Source organism: Topomyia yanbarensis, chromosome 2 (assembly GCF_030247195.1).
Source record: "Topomyia yanbarensis strain Yona2022 chromosome 2, ASM3024719v1, whole genome shotgun sequence".
In the NCBI taxonomy this organism is placed as follows: domain Eukaryota; kingdom Metazoa; phylum Arthropoda; class Insecta; order Diptera; family Culicidae; genus Topomyia; species Topomyia yanbarensis.
In genome coordinates this window covers 173,837,398-173,861,371 of record NC_080671.1, presented here as the reverse complement: position 1 = coordinate 173,861,371, position 23,974 = coordinate 173,837,398, and the positions used below count along the sequence as shown (strand labels likewise).

The window sequence follows — 23,974 nt, the reverse complement described above, 5'->3', positions numbered from 1 at the left end:
TTTTAAGAAAAATTCTTATTCGGTGATGATATTTTAGTTAATTTTGCGACGCTCTAGAAATCGTTAGATATAAGATCCGTATAGGTCAGTAGCTAGAGAAAATTGTTTAATTTCGCCACAGTGAAAGCCAAGATGGCAACCAACAGTTACCACAAAATAGTTCAAGCCATCATCAATATGGATATCAATACAAAGGAGGTGACCAGTAGACATCGGAAATAGATGATTAGCGACATTTTGAAATCCAAGATGGCGACTTTCGGACACTATAAATTAGCGAGAGCAATCATCAATATGGAAGTCATTTGAAAGGGGGTGATCAGCAGACATAGGAAATTTATCGTTAGTGCCATTTTGAAAGCCAAGGTGGCAAATTCCGGTGTCCAGGAAATAAAGAGAACCATTACCAATATGAGTGTCATTTGCAAAGGGTTGTTCAGTAGACAACGGAAATTGATGATTAACGCCATTTTGAAATCTAAGATGGTGACTCCCGGTTACCACAAAACAGTGTAAACTATCATAATAAATTCTGGTCATGCAAATAATTTAAAAGATTAACAATTTCATGCTAGTTGCATTAGAATGGCTCATTTTGGCAAACAATTTGTTATTTGATATTGTTGTAAACTTTTTAAATTTTGAATGGAAAGTTTATATTAATATGGTATTTGAAAACAGAAGTGGTGTACATAAGTAGAGCACTAGAATTACTTGTACGTTTTTTTCAATTCGATTCAATTCGAGTTCAAAGCACTATTTATTACACACGTAAAATCTGTTTTGAAGACAGATTTTTATATTTTCATACCTTAAGGTTATTTGTACGACTATGTAATACCATGAGATTTGTAGATTACATTAGATTTTTGTTACTTATTTATTAAAATATAAATTAAAATATATCCATATTACTTCTATGCAGCACGCGCTTCTAATGTCAAAATATTTTGTAGTTGATGATGAGCCTATATAGCAACTTATGTTTTATTGGTACACACGTTTCATTTTTTGGATATAAGTGGTACGTGTTTCTACACTAAGACATCTGAAAACATGTTTCTGTAGGTATTTCTAAAGTACGGGCAGACTCAACTGAGTTTATGTCTACTGAAAATGGGAATTAGTCGGAGATTTTGCTGGATGAGAAGATTGAGTTATGTTAGAGCAGTTAGTTGCAGTTTTGATTTATTTTCAAAAAGTTGTGAAGCTAATCTAAAGCGAGAATTGGTCAAACAAAAAGTAATGCCATCTAACCATAAAAAAGTACTGATCGGTATTTGTTTTTATTACACGTTTGCAATCATTTATATTTTATGTCATCCTTATCCTTAGGGCAAATTCAGTAACGTAGTATTCCATATAGGATTTTCAAACTACAAATGTTTCATTATTTGGAATAGTCGTTCTTTTTGTTGCCTCAGTTGAAACACGTTTGGAACTGTGTTTGGAATGCAGGGTTTTCAGCACATACATACATGGTCTCTCGATTGGGGAAAAGAATCTCTAGTCAAGTAACAACCTAAGGACATGTTTAGGAGTGCTTCAGTTATAGATTCAAAATTTTGACAGTTCTATAATATAAAACTTTAAATTTTAATACTAGGACTTACTCTTCCCAGTAGCAGCTTGAGTGGGAAATTACTGAGTGCAAATAAAAAGGATTTGAATTATTAGGATTTTGTAGGGAAACGAAAGTCGCGATTTTCGCTATTCGAAATAAGATGAGGCTTTTTTATTTACGTGACTTTAAAAAAAATCAATTGTCACGTAAGATGAGACCTTTATAGATTTGTTTTTAATTGTATTTAGTAACGAAGGAGGCAATGAACAAACAAAGATTAATTCATCGAATTTCATCAAACATTGAATAGATATGAAAATTTTAGGGCCTGCTCAACTGCGTTATGCAGAGAGGAATGACTAGATTCCGCTTTGTCTCCAAGCGGACAAATACAGTTGGGGCTGGCGAGCGGTATTGTCAACCTCTCCTCCCGCCCTCCCTATAACGAACGATCCAACAAAAGAGGTTATAACCACTAGAGGGAACCTGAAGCTGTTAGCACTGATGCTTTATTATCTCGCTCCTACATATGATTTTTCATAAATTTCATCTATGTACTAAGTTTATCGTCTAAACCTGCTCCTAAAATCGTCACAAGGTACAGGGAAGTCAAAAAATTCATAAACACTATTAAAAACCCAACACACCCTTATTGATTCGTTCTGTCTTAAAAAGTCTTAAGACTTAAAACTTCTAGGGAGCACATTTGCATTAATCTGTGAGAGTATAGGTGGGACACCTATTTGACCCATCTGGAGGTTTCCAATAAAGACCGCTCTGGGTATGTCTCGTCCTTTAGCAAGCGTGTCCAGTCCAGATCGAGCAAACGACAGCGATCAATAAAAGGTGGCAACGCCATCGGTTTACGCGATGGCAGAGAGTTAAGAGCATAACGAAGAAACACTGTTTATATATCCCTGTTAATTCAATCCTGATAATCCAGATTCTCATGTAAGGACACCAAATGACTGCTGAAGTTCCCATTATAGGGCGAACGAGATCCTTATGATAAATAAAGGTTCCTGTTGGCTTGTGAACCCATCTGGGAATAGTGATCTCTGATAGACAGTTTAGAGTCCAATAGTACACCAAGGTTCATAACTACTGGAACTCTTTCAAGTGATTTTCCAGAGATTCCAATTCAGATCGTGAAATAAGAATCAGTTGAAGGTCGTCAGCATAGAATAGTTTGCATCCTCGTGGAAGAACATAGTGAACGTCGTTGAAGAACAATGAAAACAGCAGGGGTGCGAGTTTACTACCCTACCTTGGGGCACATATGATGAACTGATTAAGCTATCAGTTTCGCTATTTCCCAGTTTGACAGGGATCGGCGAACAAGGTATGACCTCAGCCATTCAGTGTATTCATGCGATGGGATTCCGTCGATTGGTATAGTGCCGTAGCGCGGCAGCTCTTTGTCGGTCGTTTAAGATCACAGAGTCGTCAGTTGGACCATGAAGGTTTCGGCTGGGGACGCATATACTTTGAATAGAACACGGGGAAAGCTTTTCCGTTGTATCATTAACACTGATCGTGTTAGCCAGCAAGGTCACCCAGTTAATAGTTCGTAGTGAGTGGTTAAGTCCGGCAAAATCGTTTTTTTAACTCTAACAAGAAGAGGACGGTCAATGTCAACTAGAGCCTCAATAGTCAGATGCACATGACAGTTCATCGGTACTTCGTCATTAATAAACACAAGGTCTAGGGCACGGTTTCGATTGTTTGTTACCGTAGCATGTTCAGAAGGAACATTTCGTCTAGCAGAGCATTTTGATTATAATCGCCAAATAGAATCTAATAAGGGTTCTATTTAATTTGCAATATCCAGCGCTGCATCGATATGCTTCTGAATAATATTTATGTTCACAAAGGCGTCTGGGAGTAGATATACAACACCTACACAGATATCACCAGGATCATTGACGTTTACCCAGAGTTGTTGTAGACCGTTGTTGTTACTTATTTTATATTTTGATGTTAACTGATTAGAAGCCGCTATTAGCACACCACCAATCTTTATATTTTCTGAAGCAATCTTTTCACGAACGTTGCGATACACTATATACGTCGAAACGAGCAATTTTGGCGAGTTTATTACGTTGGTCATCCACCTTTTCGTCAGAACAACTGCATGATCTGCATCAGATGCAGCCACGAACAACTTGTCAATTTTTGTTCGTAGTCCTCATACATTCTGGTAGTCTGTTCCTAGCCCTCAAGTTGAGGAGTTTTTCTTGACATTGAAGGTGCTGTTGACAACGTGTCGTTCGAATCCATTTTGAAAGCAGCACGAGATCATAGAATACCTTCATATATTATGAACTGGATACACGCAATTCTTAGCAAGCGACATCAGTGCTCATCGTTAAGATAAATAGAGATAAGAAAACTGAGTGTCTGCGGATGCTCTCAATGTGGTCTGCTGTCACCGTTTCCGATGACTGTCATATAATGATGACCGGTTTTTGCATTAACACACTTTTTGATTTAATGCAGTAAGGCTTATGTGTTGTTGAGCAATGGTGTCCTCACGTTGGACTATCAGTTAATCCAAATAAGTCACCAATGGTGCATGTTTTTTGCAGTTCTTTGACTCTGAAATTAGTGTCGCAGATCAAGTGAAGTTTCAGTGAAGGGTAATTGTTGTTTCAAAACTTAATTGGACAGCTCACATTGATTTCAGAACCATGACAGCTTGCATGGCCATCGGCCAATGACCTCAGTCGGCACCGATTACCATTGACCAGCCAGGTCAAAATGAGTAATATATACCAGAAACTTAAAATTTAAACTCTAACAAACAATTTAAGTACCAGTTCATATAGATTTGGTTGAAAATGTGTCTTAAAACTGAGTTCGAAATCGGGGTCAATATGACCCGCTAACATCTTATTCGTTACAAAAAGTTAACACCTAAAGAAGGTTAAGTAGCTTGCAAACTTGCGCTCAAACAAACACTTTTCTGCCGGATATAAGTCCGAAAATATCCATGAATTTGCATTTTTCCAAGCACAATTGCAGTATCCTAGTCAGGTCACTGACTAGACATTGCAAATTATCACATGGGTACTATTTGGCGTACTGAGTGTTATACGTGTGATCTTTGTGAATCCGATTATGGTAAAGAGCGATAGTTTAAGCTGTATTCGAATGACAATATCCCTTCGGGGGTGTTGTCGATATGTTATCTAAATTATCCGTTCATTGAGAAGTGTTTTTATTCCCTTGGGAGTGAAGAATACTTCCGTATTGTCAATGTTCTCTGTGTCGTTATTTTCCGCATCCCAAACCTTACCGCTTCCCCAATCCTTTCCATCAGGAAATAATGAAAAGACAATTTACGGCAAGGCACAAATCTCCGATCAACATGGGGAACGTGCTATTTGAGTCAGTCGCTACTGATTCCTGAAGGCCTGTACAATCAGAAATATGCCATATTTATAACTTGTCATAAAATTAATTTGTCATAAAAACCCTCGCACTCTTCAAACCAAAAGAATATTTTTATTTCATAATTCCTTGGTTTGTTTTAAACTTTACAATGTACCATTAAAATAATTGATCTGAGAGAGTAACAATCTACTCCTGCTACATTATGTCGTGTAATGTTAATCTTGTAAAATGGAACCTAATAAAAATGCTTATGTTTGATCGTGGTAAGTATTGGTACTCATTTCGTCCACATTAAGATCCTGTTGATTGTGGTGAATTAGTTGACCTATAATAAAATTTGCAAAATTTATACTACTCTACGTTTCCCATCTCGGTTGCTCCCTTCCGAGGCTAAATAATTCATCCACAAGTAGGTACAGAAAATTGTGCCTGTAGCCACCATGTTGAATTTAATAACCTGTCACGCAAACCAAACCAATTTCATTCATGAAACGTATCGAATTGGAAACGAGTCGTGCATAAATCCTTGAACTCTGCTGCATTATAGCGGTGTGCCTATGGGTTTCGTGTTAATTTATACCGCAAATTAAATCCCACTTGTGTACTCGAAGAACGAGGTCACCAGGCCAGGATACACAAATTACTGGTTTAGTTCTTTCGTTTACTACAGTCTACCAGTTCCTATTCTGGTTGCTATAATTCTCGTGAAAAAATGCGCTCCCCTTCAACTAAAGTTGACACACAGTTGAGAGCCACTACGATGACGCCCGCCAACGAGTGCGGGAAATGGTAATTGTGCGCCAGATAAATTTTCCGGAATCGCGTAAAATGTTTAGGGGTTTTTATGTGTTCAACTTACTCCAGGCATTTGCTGACGAAATCGATGAACACTGTATCGTTGCAGCGCAGCGCTTGGGAAATAGTTTTCGATGCCGGCTTCCGCTTGCGTCCCTTGGAATTGGTTATACACCTTGGAATGCCTCGGGAATCTGTGGACGTAAAAAGCAGTAGAAGTAGGTTTAGTTGATTAAATATTTCAGTGGGTAGGGTTGGAACTCACCGAAAAATAACCTCCTCCTGGTGGCAGTATTGATGAGATCATCCGGAGGAATGCCCAGAACTTCCATGATACACGCTAATTGCTCCACTTCGTTCTCCCCGGGGAACAGCGGATATCCCGTGTACAGTTCTGCCAGTATACAGCCTGATGGGGAGAGAAATGGAAAATATTCACTCGGTGGAAATAGTGCAGAAGTAAGGGTTTGGTTCGGTGGTAAATGTAATTAACACATCATGTTGGGATTGCTATATACAGTGCGTTCGTATGTTTTCTGAGTTCTAACTGTTTTTTACCTTTTAGGCTTATTCCTTTCACCTTGATTTATATTGAGCATTTAAACTTTTTTAAGCGAAATTCGCGCACAATTTATGAATCAACTGATTACCTAAATCTATGCTCGGTTTTTGAGATACCAAAAATTTAGGTGCAAATAGTTCTTTCAAAATTCATTTTATGGTACTTACAATAAAATAGTTCGATTACTCGAGAAATTTCCACTTCAAACTAAAGTGGTTTTGAATAGCACCCAAAAAATCGAGGATGTAGAGCTTGTTCGTTTATTAAGTAAATTTTGGTATAATAATGAAACATTTGAGAATTATTTTTCAAAATTTACCTTCCCAAATGTTGAAAATTAAATTATACTTATTATATACTAAGTGTATCTGAATACTATGAATTTAGCCTCATTCATTGCAATACTTAACATTTACTGTTATAATGCTTACTTTGAAAAAATCACCGATTTTTCATTCGATTATAGGGGAACTGGGGGTGAGACGGACATATTAAGGATAGATTGAAAAATAACATAGTAAGAGAATGTTTATGTCAACATGTAATACTCTATGTTGTAGCTCCATATGTTGGCTTTCGAGTGCCCAGAGGGATTGTGTTACAAAAATCAATAAGTGTAATTTTTTAAAGAACTGAAAAACGAAGAAATATCTTCACCTTTTCCAGACTGCGGGTGAAACGGACATATGGTTGGGGTAAGACGGACATGTTGCAGAAAGGATGATCACAATGCAAAATATTAAAATTTACTGTTTCTAGCGAAGGTTTGGAATGGATTGTAGTTCTTTTTAATATATACGTTCAACTCGAGGTGAAAAATAGCATTTTGGGGTTCGGTTTAGAGTTGAAGCAAATGGTGTATTTTCTAATATCGAGAGCTATATAATCAGTTCAAATGATCAGTCAGAATCACTTATACGAAACTGAAAGGTTATATATTAAATGCGTGATTGGAAACATCAGTTTCTCGATTACACACAGCCATAGTATGGGACCTGCACAAAATCGTGTACCATTTCCAGGTTCTAGGAATTCGGTACTTAGTCTCGGTCACATTAACGCACATCCTGCAGTCTACTGCATGTGAGACTTCAGTTAACTGGATGGTTCTCCACGTTTGATTGCTAGAATTTCGTTTCTATACGCGAGACATTCATATAAGGACGAATCAATAGAATCAATCAAGACTGTCTCGGTCATCTTGCCCCGCCAGTACACATATTTTTTAAATGTTTGTACTCATTCACGCATAAATAAACTTACCTCTTAATTTACATGAAGATGTCACTAAAGAGTTACTTTATCGAAATAAAGGAAAAAATCAGCGAAAGAATTGATTTTTTCGTCGATAAACCTTAAAATCGAAAACTTGAAAATTACATCCGCACGAAACTGCACTACTGATTATCAATATTTGCTTAAATTGTACATGTTTAGCAGTGTTCAAGGCCTACTAATGGCGATTTCGCTTGAATTTGAAACTGAGTCAGGTTCTAACCCCAACCGCTGTCAGTTCATACATTTTGACAGTAGTTGGGGTTAGGAACTGACTCAGTTTCGCCTCAAACAAAAACCCTATTAGCAACCATGACGAAAGCAGTGAAGAAGTTCGTCATCATGGCGCACTTTTTGTCGGCCGGATACAGCCGGGGGCCGGTGTACAAAATTTTGGCGCTCCTGGAGAAAGGTGTGAGCATCGAGCGCAAGCCGGGTTACGGGCATTCGACGGATTTGCATTAAGAGAAGGTGCAACAAGCAATGCACCGGAAGACAGAAGGCAAGGTAGCGAAATCCTTCCGCATCTTGGGCAGTGAGGTCGGTGCGACCGGCCAAACTGTCAAGAAGTATTTTACCAACATGGGTATTGGCATGAGGAAGCGATAGTCGCGGTATGCCATATCGAAACACAAAAGGACAGGATGTTTTCCCTGCGCAGTGCAACGTGGCTGTGATTATGAACAACGAAACGTACCTGACACTTGACGACAATGACCAGTACGGGACCGTTGAGTAGAATAGGTTCACCACTGGGGAGTATCAGAGTTGATCACAATAAAACTAGGAGCTAAGTGGGTCAAAGAAACGGGAGATAAATAGCAGCAATAGTTGACCGCCGGAGACTATCCGGAGCTAGATGGCCTTAGTAAGTGGAGGATCTAAACGGTCTAATGTATGTAGAGAAAGATTGAGTACCAGACGAAAGCCGGGAGCCAAATAGCTCATAGGACATTCAATTTCATGGATCAAGCGAGGCTCCGAATTAATTTCGGAAAATTTGTGAGCAAAAGAAAGAGGTACGGAAAAGCACAATCAGCGTTCCAACGAACTAATTGTTGTTGTTATTGTTTATTAACGACATTTTACACCGAAGAGGTGCATTCATGTCGGAAGGAATTTTATTTTTCAAATTTAATAATTCAGTAAAGAAATAATACACGATCAAAAAAATTCTACAATATTTGATGTAAGTTCGGTTTCAAAACATGTTCACAATCTTTTGGATCCACTGTTGCTGGGATGCGCCAGCTTCGATTGCTGATAGACAGCTAGCCGAATCTGACTTTATTAGCAGGTCTCTGAACGTGTGGTACGCAGTTAGTGCTGTTCTTATCGCGAAAGCCTCGGCGGAGAAGACACTGCATTGAGCCGGAAGGCCAAGCGATAATGTTCTCCAAATACTCCAGCACCTACTGTGTTATCGTCTTTGGAACCATCGGTATAAACGACAATTAAGCGACTGAAACAATCTGTCAGGATTCCCTGAACAACTGTACGAATAATTTCCGAAGTGTCTCCAGCTTTCACGTGCTTCTTTACGTCCCACACGATCTGGGGTTTGGATTCATACCACTCTCGAGCGGTTAACCGCGTGCTAAGACAAATGTTGGGAAGGGGCGCTCCAACCGCCTCTGTCAAACGACCGGATGCTCGATGCACCAAGAGAAGATCAGTATTATCCTTGCTTTTTTCCATCATGCGGATAGCAAATCGTGCAATGGTTTGGAGAACGAGTAGATCGAACGGCAGAGTACCTGCTTTAACCATAATGGCTAGGATTGGGCTCGTGACGTTGCGAGAGTTTGGATGACGGCATCTCCTCCTCTGCTTACGAGCCCTATGCCGTAGAGCAGTCGAGAGGTAACAATTGCTGACCCGATTTGCAGTAGAGACGCACGATTACCACGAGGTAACGTGGCACCGACCATCTTCAGGATACGCGGATCTTCAGCCTGGATTCGCACGCCTTCTTCATCATTTTACAATGCGCTGAGCGATCGGTCGAGAGTAACACCGACGGTTTTCAGCAGCATTTGTGTCCACCCATACTAGATGCAGAATGTCGTCAGCGTATAGCAAGATCTGTACGGAATTCGGAACCACACGAAAGATGAGTTGAATAACCACGAGAAACAGCGTAACCGAGAGCACTGATCCCTGTGACACACCATTTTCCAGCGGATGTGTTGGCGACAAATGCCCCTCCACATGCCCTGAAACGTTCTTTCGGCCAGAAAACTGTTCAGGATATTTATCATTGATCCACGTATCTGCCATTTCCGTAGTGTTCGTAGGATGCCATATCTCCAGGTCTATGTCGTATGCCTTAAACAAATCTAGCGAAGTTATTAGGCAGTGCTTGTCACGATCCGGTAATGACCTCTCCAACTTCGCAAAGTATGTGTCAGTGTCTATGCCAGACCTAAAGGCATGTTGTCGTTTGTCGAGACGCCCGTTCGACTCTAGTTCGGTGGTCAGGACTATTCGTTCGAAAACTTCTCCATACAACTCGTTAAGTTGATTGGATGGAAGGCAGCTGGACCCGTGTCACTCGAGCTTGGTTCTGGAATTGGTACGATTATTCCAGTTCGCTAACAGGGTGTGAATACGCCACTGCGCCATATTCTGTTAAAGACTTCCGACATGGCGCAGCAGCATTGAATAACGGATGCAGTTCGGTCCTAAAGAGCCACTTTGTTCTCTGTAGAGCGCCCACAGCAGCTCATTCAGAGTGAAGTCAGAATTGTAAATATCATCGGTATCTGGTGAGAAGTTTATGCGGTTTCGTTCGGCCCTTTCCTTCTCGCTCTGGAAGAATGACGAATAGCAGGAGGTTGCGCTAGTTCTTCAGCTATTTCTTCTGGCTTATCTGTATAACCACTGGACCGTTTAATGGCAGTTCGGCGATACTGACGTTTCCCTCTCAATATGTTCAGTGTCTGCCACATCTCCGACGTAGTTAAACTTGGTGATATCTTCGCGACGAAGTCTTCCCATGACCTCTCTTTGGCGTCATGGATAGACTTTCTCTTTGCCGCCTGTGATTCTTGAAAGTTTTTCAGTGTATACGTTTTTCGTAGGTCCTCTGCTGGTATACGCTTCAGTGCTCTAAGTGCTTTTCTCCGTTTTATTTTTGATAGCTGCTTTGACCTCCGGACACCACCACGGAACCGCTTTTGGACCGACGCTGCCGGTAGTGCGAGGTATCGCGGTGTTTGCTGCTCTAATCAACCGGTCAGCCAAACAGTCGATTGATATTTCGACACCCGGTCGAATAGCGTTGGTGGTCATTCGCTCGTGGGTTGTCCAATCTGCTTGGTCGTAAATCCATTTCTGCCATTTCGTTGGAATAGTCGAGAGTCCGGGAATGGAAACGAAAATGGGGAAACGATCACTGCTGTGGGTGTCCGGAAATGTTCGTCAAACAAATTTCGAAGCTACCGATTCGAAGCACATCGAAAGGTCAATAGCCGAAGTGATACCGGTAGCTGGATCAATCCGAGTGTGCTATCCGTTGTTGAGGATGAGTAATCTTTCCGATAGCGTTTCTTTGGCGATGAAGTGGCGTATTGCGTTAGATTTCGTGGAACCCCAGCAAATATGGTGCGCATTGAAGTCGTTTAGTACAAGCACTCCACTTTCGAGGAAGCCATCCAGTTGCTTTTGACACTGTTGAATATTGTGAGGGACGTAGATCGACACCATCGTCATTTGTTGTGGTAGTTGGATCCGAATTGCGATTCTTTGTATACTGGCATCGACATCGATTTGCTCAAATGGTGCACCAACCAGGATGGCAAGACCTACGCCGTGTTGCCAGTATCGAAAGCTTCCAGTTTTCATAAGCAGGGTGTAGTTGTTACTGATGAAATCTGCTGGAACTATTCGGTTGTCCACTTTAGTTTCCTGAAGATCAGCTGTTTAAGTTCGCTAATGTTGGTTCGCAGGTCCCGGATGTTCCATTGAAGTGCGAAGCATCTGTTGTCTCGGTTTGCGAAAGTCACTCACGAAAAAGATGTTGATGGCGACGGTGATTTCCTGCGAGTTCTCGCCGGCATGTTCCGTTGGTACCAGGACGTGGTTGCGTTGATTTTAACAGGGATATAGGTGCTCTGATGCTTCTGTTGTTGTTGCGGAGTATCTCCGCCGCGGCGGCTAGTCATGAGGAAAAATACGAAGACTGTATATCCGGGAGGTAGGGACAATCCTCTTCCCCCGGTCGATCCCTTCATGATGAAGTGTGAAAGCTACTTTATTCTCTTCGTCCCCCAACCGGTTACTGCTGGTCACATCTGTAACGGTAGAAGCCACAACAGAATTCGATCGGAGATGAATTAAATTGGACTGACCTGTGGGACGTTTAGCCCCACAGTGTTAGCCGCTGTCGAAACTACTACACGATTCCAGAACTACCGACAACGACCGGCACTGAGGAAAGACTTTGTGTAGTTTTCGGTGATGATCGGGTTGCTCTGGTTTGTTTAGTTTGTTGGTTGAAGTGGTGGAATTGGTGTAACTATCGGCCACAGAGGTGAATTCACTATCAACATGTTGTTGTATGGCGGCCCGGATAGTCCTTTCATCATGCTGTGCTTGCGTAGGAAGGAGTACTACTCTTTCCTCCCCAAGCAAATAAAAGTTCGTATAAAGGAGCTGCATAAGCTTCTAGTTTTAAGTAATTTTGCGATACGATTGATGTTCTAATAGCGGCTTAAGCAGCATTCAAGTTCCATTAAAGCTTAAGCAGCTTAAAAGTTCGTTAAGAACTTTGTATGAACTTTAAAGTGTTCTTTTTAAGTAATATTCGAACTTCTGGTTGCTTGGGTCACTTCCAAACCGATCTATCTCGTGGTTAGTGTTCGTGCGTGGGTTGATTTCGGTATCCACACGATGAATAAAAAAGAGAATTATCGAAGAGGCTGGCTAGGAGGCGTCTCAGTAATCTCAATTTTATCGTCTGAATAACTCATGGTTTCGTTGGTGGTAGTGATAGCGGTTCTTTTGGGTGGTGGGCTCAAGTTATCTGGTGAGGTTGTTGTGGGTTTACTGACAGGGTGTGTTGCTTCTGCGGTCTTTAGGGTGTTACCTGCCACTCAAAACTACATAACCGATTTCTTTCAATTTTCAATTAAAAGTGTTTTTTACTCATTTTAAATAAAAATTTCTATTTTTCATTAAAAATTCCGCCTTTTTGTGAAGAAAACTGCTCTTTTAGAAAAAAATATCTCAAAAACTCAACGTAGGGGTTAAGTATTTTTTACATAGAATGTTTATGCAAAGTTTGAAAGAAATCGGTTAAGTAGTTTTTTAATGGCAGGTAACACCGCAAATCATGTTTTTTTCAGAGATGTTCTACAAAAAGCTCACCAAGTTGTTTGTCATTTTTTTTGGCAAAAAAGTATAGAATGCAATTGAATTAATACACTATAATGTATAAAAGTTATGATCAATTAGCTTCACGCAAAGTTCTAAAAAAAGTGCCAAAAAAAATTCTGGCTGGAAACCTTACTACCCCCTTAACAGCCATGCATTCCTCGCGAGTATATGCTATAACACACGCAGATTTCAATCTATCGACAACAATTTTCGAAAAACTGACAGCGATAAAAATATGGTGTAAACTAAACTAGTCCTACCCAAATTGTCAAGAGACCGTGATGTAATTTGATGTGGGACACCCTTTAATAGCGTTTTTCTCACATAACTCAAAAACTAATCAACGAACTAACTTGATTTTTGTTATGAGAGTGCACAATATGTCGTCGCTATTGTGCTATTTTATGACAAACGCCATTTTAGGGTAAACTGAGTTAGATATGCCACCTCACTTGTTAAAAAAATCTCTACAAAGTGGCGTTTTCAGAATGTTGACATTCTGCTTGGTTACTGAGATATAGCGAGAAACACTAGAAATTTTTATTTTTTTGCTTCTAATGACTATGTCTTGAGCTTGGGGACGGCGCCGATGGTTGAGTGGTAAGCGTGACCACCACTCATTCCAGTTGGCATGGGTTCAATTCCAGCCGAGGTCGTTGAGATTTTTCTGAGGTGAAAAAATCTGTGGTCACGTCTTCCTTCGGAAGGGAAGTAAAGCCGTTGGTCCCCGGTCCATGAAATTGGTGGATCAATATCTAGTCCAGATAGTGGAATCACCTCTCTGGCGTCGGTAAAGAAGAAGTATATCTAACTTCTATACTCTACTAATAAAAATATTCTCCTCCCGTGATACTTGTGGAGTGCGCAGTAGTATATACGGCCTCTAGCAAAAGCAAGTACCGGACTAACAATTCCTTCCCTTTCCTTCCGCAATCTACGTTCGGGCCTGGCCGGCGCCGGTATTGATCAGAAACACTTTAGGATTACCAGGAGTTGCATATTGAAAGATGTTTCGCCAATCCCAAGCGTAATTATCTACTGATTCCCTGTGCAACTTCAGCTAGTCCCGATCAATAACGGAGTAGCAGCCAGGGGTGGTCGCACAAGCTCAAGCTCAAGCTCTAATGACTATGTCTTGGGATTGGATAAAGTTATCTTGATGTATAAGATGTTTTTATGTGTAAAACTATCTGAGAAACACAATGGAATAATCATTTTCAAAAGAAAAATACACGAGTGATGCGAAAAATGCAGTTTAAGTTTTAAACTGGAAACATAGCATATTTGGCAACATTGTAACCAAAAATAACTATTTGTTTTAGATTCCCTGACTCATTTCCTTCACAATGCATCACACTGACTGTTAATACACCCAATGAAGCCAAAGATATGAATAAAAGTAAAAAATTGATGATTTTTTTCTATGGAAAATTTTCCATGCACGATTATGACACGTCATACAAATTTTGTCATAATTACACACCTATGACACGTGTGAGTGCGACTTTTGTTTACGCTTATAGTAAAAACTCGCAACACAGTCAACCGAACTTCGTAATATTTGAGAGATTAATACAGAATAGATAGAAACATCACCATTTTTAAGTTTCAAGATAATCAATCTCAAACTTTAAAAATCGTTTTTCTCGAAATGTGCTAGATGGCACTTGTCATAAGATAGCAAAACAGCGACGATGTATAGCCTGTCGATGAACAACAGAAAACTGAATAAACTTTTTTCTTCCTTCTATTCTTTTAAAGAAAAGTGAACGAATTTTACAATGAAGTATTAGATTTTTCGGTTCCTAGCTTTTTGCCTATTTTTTTTTGGTTCCTCGAGTAACTACAAGTATAAGCGTTATTAATCTTAGCGAATTTCCTGTGTCAGTCAATTTTATCTAGAGTTATCCACGGCGTGGAACTAGTTGGACGTCTACGCTTGGAACGCTCGTATGTGTGGCTCTGCGTGACAGAAATTTTTTTTCGTGCAAACGAATGTATAAATAGATCTTAACATTACACAAAAGATCCATTGTTTACCAATACCGACGTATTGAGCCGAATTGTTCATAAACCACTCTTTAAAGTGATTGCATCACCTTTCCATATAAGACAGGCGACAACACAAACTGCTATCTATCATAATAGTTAAATTACCTCCTCGAAGACCTTGAACTATTGCTCGTCGGCTCAGCTAATCAAATCAATGTTCGACGGGGTTTCAAGGATGACACTGCGATGGTTGCGAGCAATCACATGTTGCTGCGTGAGCAGAAACACAAACGGCCTTGAGGGGGTCGATTCCCTTTCAGTGCTCTCTTCCAGTCGTTAGCATGTTTTTGCCACCGTAAGCAAACGTGGAAGGGCCTATGGTGAGTTTTTCGCGAGGCATGCTACTACCGCCATAAGAAATCCTGGTGATTATGTGGCATTTTAGCTGGATCGGAAAACAACCTCCCCCAGAGCGCACTTCCTACTGGACAATTTCATTTTCACCCACAGTACCTACACAGCACAACCGAACAGTTAATTGTGTGGGCGATGCAAGTGCCTGTGGTTTGGAATAAGGATTGTTTAATGCTAGTAAAGTGCTTACATTGTAGCATTGCATGTTCGATTTAATTATCGCCGACTGGGCGGGCAGGAAATGGTTGCTCAGTTGTTCAAACAAATGAGCAATCCCCACGGTAAATACGAAGTTTACATAGATTAGAAGATAGTGTGAGATGGATGACCAAAGGTGGCTTATCAGTATTTTTTTACAACGCGAGCAAAAGATGTAGACATACTTTTTAAGAAAATGGAAATTATCGAATTGTACTTGATAATAATAATATTAGTAATAACATAGTTACCTAAACTCCACATATCAATGGGTGTTCCGTACGACAGTCCCAGTATGACTTCCGGTGATCGGTAGAAGCGGGACTGAATGTATGTGTACACTTTGCGGTGCGAGTAGCATGAGCTACCGAAATCGATGACCTTGATCAAACTGCTGCCCCGTTGTTTAAGCAGAACATTTTCCTGTTTGGAGAATAGATGTAAATATTATGGGGTAAATCAAACTTAAACACTGGGAGCACTTTTTCAGAATTAATGACACCACCAAAACTTACAGGCTTTAGATCACAGTGAATAATGTTCTCCTGGTACAGCAACCGGAGACATTTGACTATCGAGTTGCAGAACCGCCGGATGAGACTCAGGCTGAATCCTTGGTAGTTGTTCTTCTTGATGAGCTCGTACAGGTTCAGGCTGCAATGGGACGCAAAAGAAAAGACGGAATAGATTCACATCCGATGGCAGTGCTTTCGTGCGAGGAAGCCATTCCGCGGTTGCTCTTTGTTAGATCGCGGGTGAATGATTTGGCACAAATAATCACGATTAAACTTTGTTTTGCGGCTAAGCTGCACTAGGCTTTTTATATGCGGCACCGGTAGAGCGGCAGCCGGTACCAAACTACGAGCTTTCAGCGTAAGTTTTTGTCTACGTTAATCACCTTAAACTTTGATTCGACATTGTCCCCAAGAACGGCCGCTTGCCATGAACCTGAACGTGAAAACATTTCATGCCAGGAGGTAATATATTTGGAAATGTTTCTTGTAATTTTTATGACTCCGTGATGCAATCTGAACACGGAACATGAGGCAAAATAGATCAAGCCCGAATTAGAATGATAATTAGGATTACTTTTAAAGTTGATTGGTGTACATCAGTCACAAATTTTGCATAAACCATTGTCATTCCTTTATTGATTTAGCAATCGGTATTAAAAGTTTCTTTCTGCGGTTACAGTATGCGTCAAATTTGAATTATAGTGAGTTGATTATTTTTAATATTTCTGATTCGATTAAACATGCTCTTATCTAACACACGAATTATTCGATATTTAAGCTAAACAATTTTTTCTCGAGAGAACGCTACTGGATATAATTTTTAGACATCAGAAAATAACGATTTAAACCTGAAAGCTGCTGATATCGGAAAATATTTTTAGATTTAAAGAATGTATTGATTATTTGGCACTTGACCGTTGAAAAAGTCAGGAATTTCTATAAGTCGTTCATGATACAGAAACATTTTTAAAATTGGTATCATGTTGGGTATGATGGACATACTTTTTACGCGTTTACAATGCATAATGCCGCTAAAATTCATACCCTTGGGTTATTGCAAAAAAAATTCTTCCAAGAGTCGCTTGTTACTTCCTAAAAATAAATAGATGCCTGATTTTTATAGGAAATTTGTCAAGGAAACAAAATCTATAAGACCGCGAAACGATCTGATGCTTGTGGAAAAAGTTAATAAGCAACACCCGATTGATGCCCTGAAGATTTACGAAAATTTCACTTTTCATGGCATAACTGCTGCAGACGGTCGAATTATATACAATTTTTTTTAACTTTCTCTTAACTAATTTTGTTTTAATCTTCTCTTAATGTGTTTAATGTGTGTGATTCGATGATTGCTTATTTGTAAATTTCTTACTTCTGTTTATGCTATATCAAAATACATCAGAATAACTGGTACAAATTAAAAACAAAGCATCAATATATTGATTTTTGTAACAGTGTTCTCTTTGGTTCAACTCTCCTCATACCGAGGTAAGTTGAAATAGCAATGAATGAGTTGAGACAAGTAACCAATTATTTTAAATATTATCAAAATATTTTCTAAAGCATCAAAGGTTACAATTGTGTCATTTTTATTCGTTCACACTAAGATAATTCCTCAAAATGACATGCATTCTTATCATTATTTTTCACAATGTATATTTACGTATAAACTGACACTTGTTTTGAAAATTAATATTAGATTTTGGTTACACATCCAGGAATTTCTGCACTTATCCTAACAGTAATAACAGTAAGATACTTTATCTAACTTTAACTGTAAAATCAAGAAATTTGACACCTATTTTTCATACATTTAATTATGTATTATTTTCCAACCACTTCGTCTAGAATATTCTGCATTCATTGAAATGGTTGATATGACCAGGGATACAATTTATGACTACAAGTGATACGGGTTTATGGAAACAGTTAATTTGGATTCCTTTACGGTAGTATTTGGTTCATTTTGAATTATTGTCACTTCGCTCCAAGCTTCAGAAGCTGATAGGAGTAAACAATTAGAACAAATGCAAATTATGTGGTTACAAATGACCTTGACCTAATAAATTGACAACGTTGATTACTGTTGTCAATTCAGCAAAGATGAATCTTGATTATTATTATTTGTTCAGGAACGTTACCATAAGACTAGAAGTTCATCATCGAGGAGAGTTGAAACAAGGTGTTGCAACTCTCCTAGGTCAAGAAGTAAGGATTGATCCACAATTTACAATTTATACATCACAAAGATAGAAAGAAACGTATACAATTCATAAATGTTAACTCTTAGACTACATCATAGCGATATTTCCAAGGTCGAACATCACTTAATATCCTATTTACACCAATTTCAAGAAAATATTTTTGCTCATTTTTTGTAGTGTGGTTACCGTAAATACTCAACCACTCATTCACCGTGGCGTGTATTGGAGTATTTGTGGGCACAATATAAATAAAACAAATGCGTTATTGTTTTATCCCCAACGGCACTGTTTCCCGAGTAATGGGCACTGTTTCAACTCTCCTCTGTTTCAAATCTCCTCGGTTTCCCCTACTACTTTCTATAGCTTATTTCGTGGCGGGGAAGAACGTGTCTGGTCGCCTGCTGCATCTTGAGGCTCATTTACTTTTCTCTTAACATTCACGTAAAGATGGTAAATCTGTTCGCGAACGGTTCAGGATAACTGGTTCTTCAAATAGAAAGAGTGAAAGAGAGTTCCTTTTCAACGCACATTAGTACTTACCTAATTCGCTTAGAAACGAATTGGTCAGTTCACCTACAGCAGGTTGCCAAATTCAAAAGACCAATTGTTAGGTGAACGGATGACAATGAACTGACCCACCGTCCAACAAACTGTCGTGGATGCTCTCTTAATTTTGAACTGGACGAAGAATGACATTCATGAAGAATAGAAAAATTCCTCTCACTCTCTATTTCTGTAATTTCATTATAAACATCTTACCCCCCTTCAACGAATCTGTGTAACAGTTCAGCTAGCAAATGCTCAACGAGAGTTTTCGCTCCGAAATTATACTGCATTCGTGTTCCAGATCAGACTGTTTCGACAATCATTTGCTATATACAATGAAAAATTCAACTTAACCGTAAAATGGTTCATGTGATCTAATTCTTTTTACAGAACTAGTCTGCCCATCTCTAATCGGTAATGCCATGTTTGGGCTCACGATTAGATGTTTTTCGTTGCCTTTTGCACTTACAGGTCACTAAACCCGCACTGAAGGTGCTGGCTGTTGATGTTGGGGTACTTTATGTTGTGTTTTCACTTGAATAGTTGCCACAAATTTGGCAACCTTATGTGGTTTAGGTGTTGGTAGTTGATTTGATTTGCCGTAGAGGTGTTCGCAATCGGTTGTGGTGTATTCTCCCAACCATCTTCCGCGCAAGGTTTTCCGGTATGTCCCGTTTAATTACAGTACTTGCACATAAAATCTTCCCGTCATGGATGCGTGGCTTGTTCAATTATAGTTCCGTTGTGTTTTAATTGTATAGTCAAGAGGGAGTAGATCTTTCGACCCGCATTCTCACCACAAGAACATCATTAGCCATATTCGGTAAAAAGTATCAGGTGAAACGGATTCTACATCTCCAATATCCATCTCCGTGTATTTTGCATTTGGCTTACGGGCGTTGATAGCTCATAAAACCTTACCTCTATACTGTCATTTTCTATATACACGGGAATCTTAATTCCAATACTGTAACTTTCATTAGTATTAGTAGCCATTGATTTTGGGCAGATTCCTCGTTCAACGGAATGCAAATGCGCAAGAAATTAGAAAGTTTGAGCTCATCTCCACAAGCTTCTAAAAACCTTTTATTGTTTGTTTTGCTCGCTCTATTTATGTCACAGTTTTATATCAATATGGTGCCGAGTTATTCCTCAAGTAGGAGCAGAAAACAAAAAGAACAGAACAGTTACTCGAAAAATCTACATAGTCAACTCGGGAACTAGCAATAATGTCAGACTATTCTGAATGCAATGTGGCTCGAGTGATTAAAAAGTTCAAGGAAACTGTCACTACTGCCATCCATTTTCGTCAACTGTGGTTGAAGGTCATTTGGAAAATGAAACCTGATCTCAATACCTTGAATTATGGTTTGGCAAAAAAAACCTGTACAACGAGGTACTGACTCGATGGATGTGTCTTCAGCGACGATGAAGTCTGTAGAAATTTCAAACAAATCGGGGCTCAAACTCTACATGGCTTCTGCTCATGGAAAGATTCGTAGAATATGCAAGTTTGTTTTCGTGAGTAAGTTCACGGAAAAAATGATTTGGCGAGGGCTCTGTTCCTTCAGCAAGAAAACCGGCTTTTTGTGACTGATTTGACTATGAATGTGGAAGTATTTCAAAGGGAGTGCTTCAATAAACGAATTTTACGCTTCATTAATTTTATGGTAATCCAGTTACGTGTTGGTCAAATCTAGTAAGCTGCCATAACAGCAGGTTCGTGCACAGAAAATTCTCAAGGGAAGACAAGCCTTTTCTTACAAAAGAAATGTACAAAAATTCTTAAACTCTGAAGATTATTTCTGAGCCGCGGAGGGCCGAGTCTTACGTACCAATCGATTAAGCTTAACAAATTGAGTCAATAACATCGCTGTCTGCTGGCTCGTGGTAGTATCGGATTCTTACTGCAGTGGTTTGTAGTAGTTAAGCCTACCGACTAAACCTAAACTTCTTGGTGCCGCTCGTTCCTATTTATATGCTAGCTTGTGCTGAGAATTCCTAGGTGGCGGTATTTCTCTCGATATCGATGCCCGTTTTCGTGAGCCATATAGCTCTCAACAACTCGGACGGAGATATCATCAGCAGTGAAATTTTTTCTGACAACGACATCCCGATTTTCTTCGACTTCATGTGGTTCGTTCGTGTTTATCCTTTCCTTAATATCCCGTTACTAGTTCACTCAGGAAAAAAATCCCAAAAATACATCTAATTTAACTTCACCTTCAATAATCCATCTCCTAGGTACTAGGAGCAGTCGTCGGGTTTGTCGCTTTCTCTTTACTCGAGCACCGTTAAGAACATCTCAGAATAAATTCTTTCAAATATTAAAACACGTATCTTTAGCGCGACATCTTTGACATTGCTCTTGTACCCACGAATAGACGAACGGCCACGTCAATACTTAACATCAACTGCTGTGGTATAATTTCAAATAGCAGGAATATAACACATTGTTCTGTGTTCTCGTTCGATGTATCGACATTCAAAAATCTTAAATCTGTTTCTTTACGCGGTTAGAGTAGACTGGACTATTTATATTTAATTATTTCAAGATTCATGGTTCGTTGTAATCAAAGAAAAAGTATTATATCCGTTATAGAACTCATTTTGTGGCAAATGCCTAGACAATTACCATTGAAATAGACAACGCTACCTATTAAAACATTTAACTGATTTTCCATGAAGGGAATTATGTCCAAAATAGATAGAACAAAAGAAAACCTTTTGAACTATGAGCAATTTTAAGAATATTTTTTGTATATTTTTTAAAATTTTCTGAGACAACTTTTTTTTGACACCTGTAAGTTAAATTCATACAGCTTCTGAAAAATTTCCGATTTTTGTTCAGTGCGAAATTAGTGCAATAGTATAAAATAAATTTTCAATTACGACAACAAAAGTTAGATTTTTCGTGGGCGAGAAAAGCGACCGGAAGATGGTTATACGGATGTTCGGCTTTTTCGGTCTATAATATAAGAACGGCTGTTTTGTATTGCCCAATGTTTCGGCCACGGTTTTGGCCTTTTTCAAGGGTAATATAGTCTAACATTCTTCGTCAATGTGTCGTTTACCAACGATCGGATGGCCAATGTACTGTTCTTCATATACATGCGTGTGGTGGGTAACAATATTTAACTTGTACATCACACTTTTGCGCCACTGTGCAATACTCAACTATTCTTTGCAAGATGACCGAAACGTTGGACAGTACAAAACAGCCGCTCTTATATTATATACCGAAAAAGCCGAACATCCGTATAGTGAGATTTTTCTATTGAAAAGTACTAAAAATTCAATTTTTTTGGTCAAACTTAAGTGCCAATACTTCATTTAGGATTGGAGGGGAAAAACGATCGAAAATGGTGAGTGAAGCTAAGCAATCATGTGAAAAAAATCCCCCAGAGGCGAGATTCGAACTCGTAACTTTTGAGACTCCGGTCCAATGCACTAACCCTTAGGGTGCTTATAGAGTGGCGGCGAGAAGCTGAGCTGGCGCTGAAACTGACATTAGAATGCGAGATGCGAGAAACCTGCTTGCTGCAAACCAAATGGGTGATGTTAGAGTGAAAGCCGAGCGGATCTGCGCCGATTGCCCGCTTTAACTCTGACATCATTCCTTTACTTTGCTGCAGGCAGGTTTCTCGCATCTCGCAGTCTAATGTCAGTACCAGCACTAGCTCAGCTTCTCGCCGCCACTCTGTAAGCGGCCTTATGCTCGATCGTTTTTCCCCGTTGGATACCACCAGTTCTATCGAAAAATAGTTACAAGTCAACAATATTTTCGATATCAAATTTGGCATCACTGTTTGCTATATTTCGGCCGTCAAGAAAGCTGTAAGTTTTTTTTTTCCAAATTTTGAGTTTTTTTCACAATCGCGATTTATTTTATTTTTGATTCATCATTTTTTTCGTTAATAATTCGTAGCGGTGTGTTGAAGTTTCGTGGCTTAAAGCAATTGAAAGTTAATTTGTGAAAGTGATAGTTTTGTTTTTGATTTTACATGACGTTATCACTACGCCACGCTCAATTTTTTCGGCAAAAGCGACCTCTTCTGGCGGACAGCTGAGTTATCACCCTTTGCATGCGTTATTTCGTCGCTCAAAAGTATGGCTTGCACCAACTGCTCGAAAGTCGCTAATAATTCTGAGTGAATCACGTGTCGTGGCTACCGCGGAGATTCGTTCCACATTATATGTGTCAAGATGAATTATGATATTCGAGACGTCCTTGGAACCCACACACGGAATTTATTCGGGATGTGTAACGGGTTTGCTGATTTGTTTTGCAATGATAATTTCCGTAGAATGGCTTCGCGTTGTTGCGACAATACAATACCCGACGACAATTCTCTGACATCATTTAAAGATGACATAGCTGATTTAAAAATTAAAGTCTCTCGATTAAAGTCGACACAAAATGATTGCTGCATATAATCCCGTTCCAAACACTCCTAAGCGCAAGCGTGAAGATGATCCGCTCAAAACAAAAATCACTAATATTCGTGGAGCCTAAGCTGCGTTATAAACGATAAAAACAGTTTCACCACCTGTGGAGCTGTTATGGGTCTGTATTTGATCCCTGTACAACGGATGATGAAGTTTCTACACTAGTGAAAGATTGTCTGAGAAGGATCGGCAACCGAGAATAGTTAGTTTCTAGTTCCAAAGGACAAGGATCTCTCATCGCTGAGCTACATTACCTTCAAAGTTGGCGATAGCAAATCATTCAGGGACAAGGCTCTGTCCAAAAACACTTGGTCAGAGAACATCTACTTCCGTGAATTTGTGACCAATTCAAAAACCCAACGACCAATCATCTGGATTGCTGCGGAGAAGAATTCATCTGGTGGAGGACAAGAGCGTCAAGCTATCCCGGATAAACTCGTCTGTTCAACTTCATGTTTCTCGGTTGAGGAATCTACCTGACGAGTCGGCGTCTTCGTCTGTGTCATGTAAAGCCAAGAAGGGTATATGTCCTTCCGAAGCAATACAAGAGGCTGCACGCCCTCAATGTAAATTTCACTTACAGTCTGCTGATGAACACAACTCTACTGTCGCTGGTGAATCTTCAACGTAAAAATGAAAATTTTGATCGCATCGTAACTGTCTGCTCAGGTAACGTAAGAAGCAG

The 23,974-nt window shown here is 39.5% G+C and overlaps 1 protein-coding gene across 14 annotated transcripts in view; it reads right to left on the bottom strand.

Moving 5' to 3' along the window:
• The window catches only part of LOC131682154 (dual specificity tyrosine-phosphorylation-regulated kinase 2), a 382,133-nt gene that overhangs the window by 14,667 nt on the left and 343,492 nt on the right, over positions 1-23,974 (bottom strand). For all 14 annotated transcript variants that reach the window (XR_009304031.1, XR_009304030.1, XM_058963403.1 and 11 more), the window contains 4 exons: positions 16,091-16,229; positions 15,827-15,998; positions 6,021-6,164; positions 5,820-5,949 (listed from right to left, as the gene is read on the bottom strand). Coding sequence is in view for 12 of the 14 variants with exons in the window: in XM_058963403.1 (XP_058819386.1) it covers positions 5,820-5,949; positions 6,021-6,164; positions 15,827-15,998; positions 16,091-16,229 (585 nt within the window). In the remaining 2 variants the exon portion in view is untranslated. The remainder of the gene's footprint in view (positions 1-5,819; positions 5,950-6,020; positions 6,165-15,826; positions 15,999-16,090; positions 16,230-23,974) is intronic.